Genomic DNA, 11721 nt, shown 5'->3' with positions numbered 1-11721 from the left:
GCCACTGCATTTTGACTCTGACTTCTAGGAGGAATTTAACCCTAACATTTCTCTCTTTTTTTCACCATAATTGTAAAGCCATAGTCATTTGTTGCTTTGACAAAGTTATTTCCGAAGATTATTAATAATTTCATGTGATTAGTGGTTCATTTGCGTCTGTCCTTCATTTTAAAGTCAACCCTTTTACGTGAACTAAAATGGTGAAAGTATAATCTTTTTTTTTTCTTCTTGGCATTCTTTAAAAAAAAACATTGAACATTGTCAAATCATAGTGTGAAAGCAGGTGAGCTGGTTGTACTATTTTTGGCAATTTGCTGGTGTTTTGTGGTGGCAAACTGAGCAGGTCGAGCGTAACATGTCAACTCTGTTACCCATAGATAGACAGGCTAGAAATGTTTGAACAATTTAACACTTGTTGTGAAACTTTAAGATAAATAATTAAATTGTCAACCCTGTTACGGTCAACCCTGCTTCTTTATTTGCCATTTAAAGTGGAAATCAGCAGTAGAAACAATTACAAAGCTGTTCCCCTCCCCTGTTTCGGTAAAAAGCTGAGGGATGGGGCTGGAGAACTGTAACCACTCAGAAATATCAAAATGATCGTTTAACTGTGTTTTGAGGCTATATGGCGTTTGTTAAAATGTACTTTGTTTACCAACATTGGAATAGAGCAAGTTTATATTTTTGGTTCTGATGGTGTATGACAGTTGAACTAAGTTCATGAGGCATTTATAAGTTATATTCTTCAAGAATCAATGGTAACATATCATTCATTTATAAGTCCAAAAATGGATGTAGCAACTGCTGATTGCCCCTTTAACAGTCACTTACTATAGTCATTTTTTTTAACCTCTTGAATTGGGTAAAGGGGTTTTTATGAAGTTGAACATGTGTTATTTATGAAAGAATGTTAAGATGAGGTGAAATCAAACCAAGTTACATTTCTCAAAATGCAGCAAATTGGTGGAACAACGCTATTATGAGCAGCATGATGGAACACAGATTTTTACATTGCACTAAAATTAGAACTATCAAGGCATGGACACATAAAACTGAAAGTTACTGTAACTGTCACGACTTCCGCCGAAGTCGGTTCCTCTCCTTGTTTGGGCGGCATTCGGCGTTCGACGTCACCGGTCTTCTAGCCATCGCCTACCCACCTTTCATTTTTCCATTTGTTTCCCATATCTGTGTGTGAAATTGTTTCTTGTAGTGTGTTTGTGCACTCTGACTGGTTCGCGACGGGTTATTTTGCACCCATATCTTGTTGTTCTGGGTGCCGTTGGTTTTGCATATTAAACTGCTCCGGTTATTACCCAGTTCTGCTCTCCTGCGTCTGTCACCCCTGCAGCCAGTCAAACACCACTTACAATAGCTTCTTGTTTTTTGTCAGCATTTATAATTATTTTCTTTCTCTTTCTGTACAAGTGTATGTAATGAAAAATAATCGAACAAAATATAAACATAAAATTAAAAAATAAACATAAAGGCTGCAAATAAATTCAGTGCAGTTCCTTCCTATTTCTATAGCCCTATATGTTGTCTTATATTGCATGTTTGTCATCACTATGTTCCACCATTCACTCTCTCTAGAAATGATTTAGTCATGCTTCTAGGGGGGGTTAAATCACTTGCTTATCATCACGTAATTACTGTCAATTTAAATGTAAACATCTCCAATGTTATACATGCTCTGGGTCAGCAAGGGTTTACAATAGGTTCAATATTCTGGACAGTCAAGGGTTAACACTGAGGCCCCAGCATGCATATGGCTATTTGGACAATCTGGGCACACTTCCGGTAATACCGTGAGAGGGACCTGGCAACTTTGCTTACGTGGAATTTTCAGCTGAGAGAGAAACACATATGGCTTTACAAGCTCCATTGCATTTTGGAAGGTGATTTTGTTATATTTGACATTACAACTGAATATGACTTCATTGCAAACTTTCAGAAGACTATTTAAACGTTTCTGTACTTGTTCTTGTTTTTTGTTATTGTTCAGGAAACTGTTCTGTTCGATAACCTAATCCCTGCATCATGGGATCCAGTCTAGTTTCACAACTTTTGTCTTAAATGCACAATCTAACTGAATGCGGTACCTGCATAAGACATAAGACATACTGTAAGACACTATGACATGTTTTAAACCATTAGTCTATCTATGGGCATGTCATTATTGTGGCCCTTATCGGACGTTATCGTTCCACACATCACAGACAAATCAACAAGTCATTTTATCTTAGCAGCCCAGGTGTCATAGAATCTCTTTAAACCTCTCCTCTATGTGACTGAGTGACTACTACCAGTAGCCTCCTCTGTCCTATGTACAGTATCTCTCCTCTTTCCATGTAATGATTGACAGATCCTAGTGAAGGAGCAGATCAGTCTCTGTGTCTGTGTCTCTGTGTCTCTGCTGAGTCACTACAAGCTGGAAGGAGCACTAGGCTAGCGGAGCAGACGACAGCAGAGCACCATGACCTACCGGCTGTTTGAGGAGAAACACCATGCCTCCATCTACCAGAGGTACCGCTTTGTACCCCCAGAGGAGATCAGAGACATCATCCTGCATTACCTGGAAAGGAAGGTGAGACCAGAGTTGAATAAACAGTACAGTACAGTTTGGACAAACCAACCCATTCAAGGGTTTTTCTTTATTTTTAATATTTTCTACATTGTAGAATAATAGTGAAAACATCAAAACTATGAAATAACACATATGGAATCATGTAGTAACCAAAAAAGTGTTAAACAAATCAATATATGTTTTATATCTGAGATTCTTCAAAGTAGCCACCCTTTGCACACTTGGCATTCTCTCAAACAGCTTCATGAGGTAGTCACCTGGAATGCATTTACATTAACAGGTGTGCCTAGTGAAAAGTTAATTTGTAAAAATTATTTCCTTCTTAATGTGCAAATCAGTTGTGTTGTGACAAGGTAGGTGTGGTATACAGAAGATAGCCCATTTGCACTCCATATGCGGGAACTCCTTCAAGACTGTTGGAAAAGCATTCCAGGTGAAGCTGGATGAGAGAATGGCAAGAGTGAGCAAAGCTGTCATCAAGGCAAAAGGTGGCAACTTTGAAGAATATAAAATATATTTTGATGTATTTAACACTTTTTTGGTTACTGCATATGTGTTATTTCAGAGTTTTGATGTCTTCACTATTATTCTACAATGTAGAAAAGAGTAAAAATAAAGAAAAACCCTTGAATGAGTTAGTGTGTCCAAACTTTTAACTGGTACTGTATATTATCTGTATTGATCACCACATTTACACTATCACTAGCTATCACTCTCCTTTAGTGAAGGCTAGTTAAATAGTGTCTCACTGGTCCCCTCTCTTCAGAAAGTCCAGCCTCATGCCCTAGCTGTGGACCTGGGATGTGGGACGGGGCAGAACTCACGCCTGATGGCCCCACACTTCCAGAAAGTGGTGGGCATCGACATCAGCGAGTGCCAACTGGAGGAGGCCAGGGCAGTGGCAGGGTTCAACAACATCACCTACAGGTATTTGAATGTGTGTATGTGTGTGTTTAACCTTGCTATCCTTTTGAGGTCCAAAAGTCCTCACAAGGATAGTAAAACAAGAAAAATGTGATAAGTGGGGACATTTTTCCATTCCTCATACATTAAGAAAAACTGCTATTTTAGAGTTTGGTTAGGGTTTAGGGAGTGTTTCTTTTTGTATTGGTGTCAAACCTTGGGTTGCATGGGTATATTGCACCTCTGACCAGTCTGGAGAAAGTGGGAGGACATGAGAGGCCGAGAGCTCTGAGGGGTCACCCACAACAATTCAAAAGCAGGAGGAAGACAATCATAAAACAACCTGGGAGTAAAAGTTTTAACCTTAAACCAAATCTCATATAAAATTAGGGTTAGGGTTAGGAGTTAGGGTAAGGTTTAGTTAGGGGTTAGGGTTAAGGGTTAGGGTTAGATTTAGGGTTAGGGTTTAGGGATAATAGGATTTTGAATGGGAGAAAATGTAAAACCAACGTGTATGTTGTTTAAAAAGAAACAGTGATGACAATCTGCAGAGACGGTCAATTACACTCAGCACAAAGGTCAGCAGTAGCTTCCCACTTTCAATAGGCCCCTAGTTAATATGTTAGTTTATGTAGAAATCCTCAATGTTTGGTGCTGTGTCTTAATACTTACTATACAGGAAAGGGACAGCTGAAGAGCTGCCGTTTCCGGATGCTTCTGTGGACCTACTGACTGCAGCCTCAGCGGCCCATTGGTTTGACCAGCAGCGGTTCCTCTTGGAGGCAAGTCGGGTCCTGAAGCCTTGCGGCTGCATGGCTCTGCTTGGCTTTGCTGATAACTTCAGACTCCATTACGGCTCATGTGGGGACAGACTCACTGACATCTGTGATGAGGTGAAAAACACAGAACTAGAAGGACATTCTACTTTTATGGGGACAAACCAATGCTACTTAATTGGTTTAGTGTGTCATATGTTTATTTTCATTGGGTACTAAGTACAATTGTTCTTTTCATGTACAGCATGCTTACAAAATGTTTGTTTGCTGCCCTATTGAGACATTTCAATTGTGAAAAAAAGATTAATTTCCATGGGCTCACCTGTATGATGCAAGAGACCCTCACAATTCTTTGTTTGATATAAGTACCACGTTTGCTGACTGTTTCCTGACTGAGATTTGACTTTGCTATCCCCAGTTCAAGAAGGTGCTGTTACCATACACCAGCACACAGGTAGCAGTGGCCAACACCAAACTACAGGAGCTTTACACTGCTATCCCCTTCCCTGACAAAGAGAGGTAACTCATACAGCCTCTGTGAGAACCCAGTAGAACAGCCTGTTACACATTAAAACATTTCTCATGGTGTGACTTTGACCCTGTGTCTCTGAGTTTCTATTTAAGAATTAAATATATACACTGCTCAAATAAATAAAGGAAACACTAAAATAACACATCCTAGATCTGAATGAATGAAATAATCTTATTAAATACTTTTTTCTTTACATAGTTGAATGTGCTGACAACAAAATCACACAAAAATGATCAATGGAAATCAAATTTATCAACCCATGGAGGTTTGGATTTGGAGTCACACTCAAAATTAAAGTGGAAAACCACACTAAAGGCTGATCCAACTTTGATGTAATGTCCTTAAAACAAGTCAAAATGAGGCTCAATAGTGTGTGTGGCCTCCACGAGCCTGTATGACCTCCCTACAATGCCTGGACATGCTCCTGATGAGGTGGCGGATGGTCTCCTGAGGGATCTCCTCCCAGACCTGGACTAAAGCATCCGCCAACTCCTGGACAGTCTGTGGTGCAACGTGGCGTTGGTGGATGGAGCGAGACATGATGTCCCAGATGTGCTCAATTGGATTCAGGTCTGGGGAACGGGCGGGCCAGTCCATAGCATCAATGCCTTCCTCTTGCAGGAACTGCTGACACACTCCAGCCACATGAGGTCTAGCATTGTCTTGCATTAGGAGGAACCCAGGGCCAACCGCACCAGCATATGGTCTCACAAGGGGTCTGAGGATCTCATCTCGGTACCTAATGGCAGTCAGGCTACCTCTGGCGAGCACATGGAGGGCTGTGCGGCCCCCCAAAGAAATGCCACCCCACACCATGACTGACCCACCGCCAAACCTGTCATGCTGGAGGATGTTGCAGGCAGCAGAACGTTCTCCACTGTCACGTCTGTCACATGTGCTCAGTGTGAACCTGCTTTCATCTGTGAAGAGCACAGGGCGCCAGTGGCGAATTTGCCAATCTTGGTGTTCTCTGGCAAATGCCAAACGTCCTGCACGGTGTTGGGCTGTAAGCACAACCCCCACCTGTGGACGTCGGGCCCTCATACCACCCTCATGGAGTCGGTGTCTGACCGTTTGAGCAGACACATGCACATTTGTGGCCTGCTGGAGGTCATTTTGCAGGGCTCTGGTAGTGCTCCTCCTGCTCCTCCTTGCACAAAGGCGGAGGTAGCGGTCCTGCTGCTGAGTTGTTGCCCTCCTACGGTCTCCTCCACGTCTCCTGATGTACTGGCCTGTCTCCTGGTAGCGCCTCCATGCTCTGGACACTACGCTGACAGACACAGCAAACCTTCTTGCCACAGCTCGCATTGATGTCCCATCCTGGATGAGCTGCACTACCTGAGCCACTTGTGTGGGTTGTAGACTCCGTCTCTTGCTACCACTAGAGTGAAAGCACCGCCAGCATTCAAAAGTGACCAAAACATCAGCCAGGAAGCATAGGAACTGAGAAGTGGAATGTGGTCACCACCTGCAGAACCACTCCTTTATTGGGGGTGTCTTGCTAAATGCCTATAATTTCCACCTGTTGTCTATTCCATTTGCACAACAGCAAGTGAAATTTATTGTCAATCAGTGTTGCTTCCTAAGAGGACAGTTTGATTTCACAGAAGTGTGATTGACTTGGAGTTACATTGTGTTGTTTAAGTGTTCCCTTTATTTTTTTGAGCAGTGTATATTCTATTATATAAAGTGTAAAGTGACTATGCATCAAGGATATATAATAATACGATTAAAAATAAAGAACAGAGTAGCAGCAGCATATGATGAGTGTAAAAGTGTGTGTGTTTGTAATGCCGGTATGCGTGTGTGTGTGCTTGCATGCGTATGTAGTGTATATATACAGAAGTAATGCACTCACACCTAGTTACTCTCAGGTGGTCAAAATCAAATGTTGTACTCAACAAACTGCAGGAGTATTCAATATTATGACTTACTTGACTTAAACCTCTTGGCCCCCCTGGGTAAATAGGGCATCCACTATGACTCTCCTCTCAATTCAACAGTGTGTGTGTATCTGTTATTATTTCAGAATTGAGTGTATCCCACTGAAGCAGCAGATCTCAGTGAGGAACATAGTGGGCTTCATGGAGTCCTTCTCCATGTACCAGGCCTTCCAGAGGGCCGAGCCTGATGCTGCCAACGCACTGCTGCAGAGAACACTCGACAGGTAACAACCCTGATCAATCAACGGATGAATGAATGACTGAATGGATGGATGAATGGATTGTGGGTGAATGAATGAACTAATGAGATTATTTAAAAAATGACTGAACAAAAAAATTAAGAAAGAAATGTCATCCATGTCACTTTTATGGTCCATCCCAAATGGAATTATTTTTTCAAATATATTGACGTCGTATTGCAGGTTTCTGAAGGAGATGGGAGTCACATCACCAGACACACTCATGGAAGTGACGCTGGAGTATTTCTGTGTTCTGGCGTCTAAACCGGAGTGAACACTCTTTACAGTGTGAATGTGTTTGTGTGTAGACAGATGTGTTTTAAGCTTGTGTTTAGGCTTGTGTCAATCATGTTCAAGCTGATACTAGAAATGTTATTCTGTTCACATAAGGTGTCATTGAAGTCCCTTTGGTTTTGTCTCTTCTTTTATACGTTGTAATGTAGAGCAAACTATTCACCTTAGTCACATCATTACCAAAATGCTTGCCACCTTCAGTATCTTCCTTGCCTGAGATTGACAATAAAATGTCTGCAGACACAATTGTAAATGTTGAATATTATTTAACTTCAGGGCCGTATCAAGTGTCTCAGAGTAATATTAGGGGTGTGGATTTTAGGATCGGTTTTGCCTTTTGAAAAATATAACATGGACAACGGGGATCTGATCCTGGTCTGAGACACTTGATACTTAAGCTGCGTTTAGACAGGCAGAACAATTCTGATACTTTTTCACTAATTGGTCTTTTGAGCAATCAGATCAGGTCTGAAAAAGACCTGATGTGAAAAGATCTGATGTGAAAACATCAGAATTATGCTGCCTGTCTAAACGTAGGCACACTGCCCCAGATGTTCTTTTTTTTCTTTTTAATATGCTGTATGCATGTGTTCAACCAAATTCATAACATTATGCAAACTTAGAGAATACCTTTAATCGGTTCTTGGACCAGTCCTTCTTGGACCAGTCCTGTTTATGATTAACTCTTTCAATGATCTAGTGGTAGTGCAGCTCAGGATAAAGCCTGTTGTTGTTGATCTATGGCTCAGTGATCAGTTGGAATAAGGTTTTTATCTGAGTAAGGAGACTGAACTCATCAGGCTTTTGTATTTTCCCACATCAATCACAACAAGGAAAGCATCTCATAGGAAAACAAGTTTATGATCCTTCCCCCATCCCATCTCCATGGGACTTCTTATTGGTTCTGACACAGCACACAGCTCTCTTTGACCCGATGAGCCCAGCCTCATTCGCAAACACACATTCCCATGAAGCCGCTGCTCCGCCCCTTCCTCTCTCTATCTGGGGCCTGTCTCATACGAGCCTGGCCAAGCACCTAGTGGTTTACCTGGAACTGGCTCTATGAAGAAAGGGAATCTCCTGCGATGAGTGAGGTAGTGTGTGTGTGATCACATTCCTTAATGTAGCTTCCACAACCTAGTGAGAAAGAAAGCTTGCATGAGTTTTAGTAAAATCCGTAAGAGAAACAGGTATCTTTCTGGGCTGGAGAATACCGTTGTATTCGTGTGTTGTTTTCTCCTGTAGTATAGCTCAGGGGCATGGCATGGCCCATCATCTGTTTGAAGGTAAGGAGCATGCTGCCTCCTACTGGAAATACAGAGTCTCAGCTCATTGAAGAGGCCTTGTCCTTCCTGAAGAGAAGGTAGTCGTGACATATACCTGTTACACAGGATACAGACCGTTTGTTTTTCTTATATCAAATATCATGGAATATGCATGCTCAGATGATACGGTTACAGTCTTCTGTGGACATAAAATATAAACGCATCAAGTAAAGTGTTGGTCCCATGTTTCATGAACTGAAATAAAAGATCCCAGAAATCTTTGATACCCACAAAACGCCTATTTCTCTCAAGTCTTGTGCACAAATTAGTTTACATCCCTGTTAGTGAGCATTTCTCCTTTTCCAAAATAATCCATCCACCTGACCGGTGTGGCATAGCAAGAAGCGGATTAAAGAGCATGGTCAGTACACAGGTGCACCTTGTGCTGGGAAAAATATAAATACTCTCTAAAATGTGCCGTTTTGTCACACAACACAATGCCACAGATGTCTCAAGTTTTGAGGGAGTGTGCAATTGGCATGCTGACTGCAGGAATCTCCACCAGAGCTTTTGCCAGAGAATTGAATGTTCATTTCTAAACCATAAGCTGCCTCCAATGTTGTTTTAGAGAATTTGGCAATACGTCCAACTGGCCTCACAATCGCAGACCATGTGTAACCACGCCAGCCCAGGACCTCCACATCTGGCTTCTTCACCTGCAGCCAACCGGACAGCTGATGAAACTGAGGAGTATTTCCGTCTGTAATAAAGCTCTTTGTGTGGAAAAACAAATTCTAATTGGCTGGGTCTGGCTCCCAAGTGGGTGGGCCTCTGCCCTGCAGCCCTTTGACCTGGCAGTAGATGTAGGCTGTGGGTCAGGGCACTGTGCTCCTGGCCTCCTCACTTCTCCTCGGTGTTGGGGACCGACGTGAGCCCTGCCCAGCAGGAGGTGGTCCTGGAGCATGTAACCACCATTAACATCTCTTACAGGTCAGAGCCATTCGCCCCTAACATCTCTTACAGGTCAGAGTCACCGCACATAACAAATCCTACAGGTCAGAGTCACCACCCCTAACATCTCCTACAGGTCAGAGTCACCGCCCCTAACATCTCCTACAGGTCAGAGTCACCGCCCCTAACATCTCCTACAGATCAGAGTAACCGCCCCCAACATCTCCTACAGGTCAGAGTTACCGCCCCTAACATCTCCTACAGGTCAGAGTCACCGCCCATAACATCTCCTACAGGTCAGAGTCACCGCCCCTGACATCTCTTACAGGTCAGAGTTACCGCCCCTAACATCTCCTACAGGTCAGAGTCACCGCCCATAACATCTCCTACAGGTCAGAGTCACCGCCCCTGACATCTCTTACAGGTCAGAGTTACCGCCCCTAACATCTCCTGCAGGTCAGAGTCACCGCCCCTAACATCTCCTACAGGTCAGAGTCACCGCCCCTAACATCTCTTACAGGTCAGAGTCACCGCCCCTAACATCTCCTACAGGTCAGTGCCACCACCCCTAACATCTCCTACAGGTCAGAGTCACCGCCCCTAACATCTCTTACAGGTCAGAGTCACAGCCCCTAACATCTCTTACAGGTCAGAGTCACCGCCCCTAACATCTCCTACAGGTCAGAGTCACCGCCTCTAACATCTCCTACAGGTCAGAGTCACCGCCCCTAACATCTCCTACAGGTCAGAGTCACCGCCCCTAACATCTCCTACAGATCAGAGTAACCGCCCCCAACATCTCCTACAGGTCAGAGTCACCGCCCCTAACATCTCCTACAGGTCAGAGTCACCGCCCATAACATCTCCTACAGGTCAGAGTCACCGCCCCTGACATCTCTTACAGGTCAGAGTTACCGCCCCTAACATCTCCTGAAGGTCAGAGTCACCGCCCCTAACATCTCTTACAGGTCAGAGTCACCGCCCCTAACATCTCTTACAGGTCAGAGTCACCGCCCCTAACATCTCCTACAGGTCAGAGTCACCGCCCCTAACATCTCTTACAGGTCAGAGTCACCGCCCCTAACATCTCCTACAGGTCAGTGCCACCACCCCTAACATCTCCTACATGTCAGAGTCACCGCCCCTAACATCTCCTAGAGGTCAGAGTCACCGCCCCTAACATCTCCTACAGGTCAGAGTCACCGCCCATAACATCTCCTACAGGTCAGAGTCACCGCCCCTGACATCTCTTACAGGTCAGAGTTACCGCCCCTAACATCTCCTGCAGGTCAGAGTCACCGCCCCTAACATCTCTTACAGGTCAGAGTCACCGCCCCTAACATCTCTTACAGGTCAGAGTCACCGCCCCTAACATCTCCTACAGGTCAGAGTCACCGCCCCTAACATCTCTTACAGGTCAGAGTCACCGCCCCTAACATCTCCTACGGGTCAGTGCCACCACCCCTAACATCTCCTACATGTCAGAGTCACCGCCCCTAACATCTCCTAGAGGTCAGAGTCACCGCCCCTAACATCTCCTACAGGTCAGAGTCACCGCCCATAACATCTCCTACAGGTCAGAGTCACCGCCCCTGACATCTCTTACAGGTCAGAGTTACCGCCCCTAACATCTCCTGCAGGTCAGAGTCACCGCCCCTAACATCTCTTACAGGTCAGAGTCACCGCCCCTAACATCTCTTACAGGTCAGAGTCACCGCCCCTAACATCTCCTACAGGTCAGAGTCACCGCCCTTAACATCTCTTACAGGTCAGAGTCACCGCCCCTAACATCTCCTACAGGTCAGTGCCACCACCCCTAACATCTCCTACAGGTCAGAGTCACCGCCCCTAACATCTCTTACAGGTCAGAGTCACCGCACATAACATATCCTACAGGTCAGAGTCACCACTCCTAACATCTCCTACAGGTCAGAGTCACCGCCCCTAACATCTCCTACAGGTCAGAGTCACCGCCCCTAACATCTCCTACAGATCAGAGTAACCGCCCCCAACATCTCCTACAGGTCAGAGTCACCGCCCCTAACATCTCCTACAGGTCAGAGTCACCGCCCATAACATCTCCTACAGGTCAGAGTCACCGCCCCTGACATCTCTTACAGGTCAGAGTTACCGCCCCTAACATCTCCTGCAGGTCAGAGTCACCGCCCCTAACATCTCTTACAGGTCAGAGTCACCGCCCCTAACATCTCTTACAAGTCAGAGTCACCGCC

At 44.5% G+C, this 11721-nt stretch overlaps 1 protein-coding gene across 1 annotated transcript; it reads left to right on the top strand.

Annotated features, from left to right (window-relative positions):
• The first annotated feature begins 1478 nt into the window (after positions 1–1478).
• LOC139400125 (putative methyltransferase DDB_G0268948) lies at positions 1479–8834 on the top strand. Its single transcript, XM_071145155.1, has 7 exons — positions 1479–1898; positions 2366–2587; positions 3354–3514; positions 4170–4383; positions 4685–4785; positions 6828–6965; positions 7164–8834. Exons 2-7 carry the CDS (start codon positions 2477–2479, stop codon positions 7252–7254), a joined length of 816 nt encoding a protein of 271 aa, XP_071001256.1. The 5' UTR covers positions 1479–1898; positions 2366–2476; the 3' UTR covers positions 7255–8834.
• Positions 8835–11721: the final 2887 nt, after the last annotated feature.

Source organism: Oncorhynchus clarkii, chromosome 3 (assembly GCF_045791955.1).
Source record: "Oncorhynchus clarkii lewisi isolate Uvic-CL-2024 chromosome 3, UVic_Ocla_1.0, whole genome shotgun sequence".
NCBI lineage: Eukaryota > Metazoa > Chordata > Actinopteri > Salmoniformes > Salmonidae > Oncorhynchus > Oncorhynchus clarkii.
Note: the sequence above shows the minus strand (reverse complement) of the source record. Positions and strands in the feature narration are given on the sequence as shown.

Bases quoted from the DNA above. Each gene is read 5' to 3' on its own strand.
- LOC139400125 (XM_071145155.1), top strand. From the start codon at position 2,477: ATGACCTACCGGCTGTTTGAGGAGAAACACCATGCCTCCATCTACCAG. The intron at 4,384-4,684 runs GTGAAAAACACA...TGCTATCCCCAG, and splicing joins TCACTGACATCTGTGATGAG to TTCAAGAAGGTGCTGTTACC. The intron at 6,966-7,163 runs GTAACAACCCTG...GTCGTATTGCAG, and splicing joins CTGCAGAGAACACTCGACAG to GTTTCTGAAGGAGATGGGAG.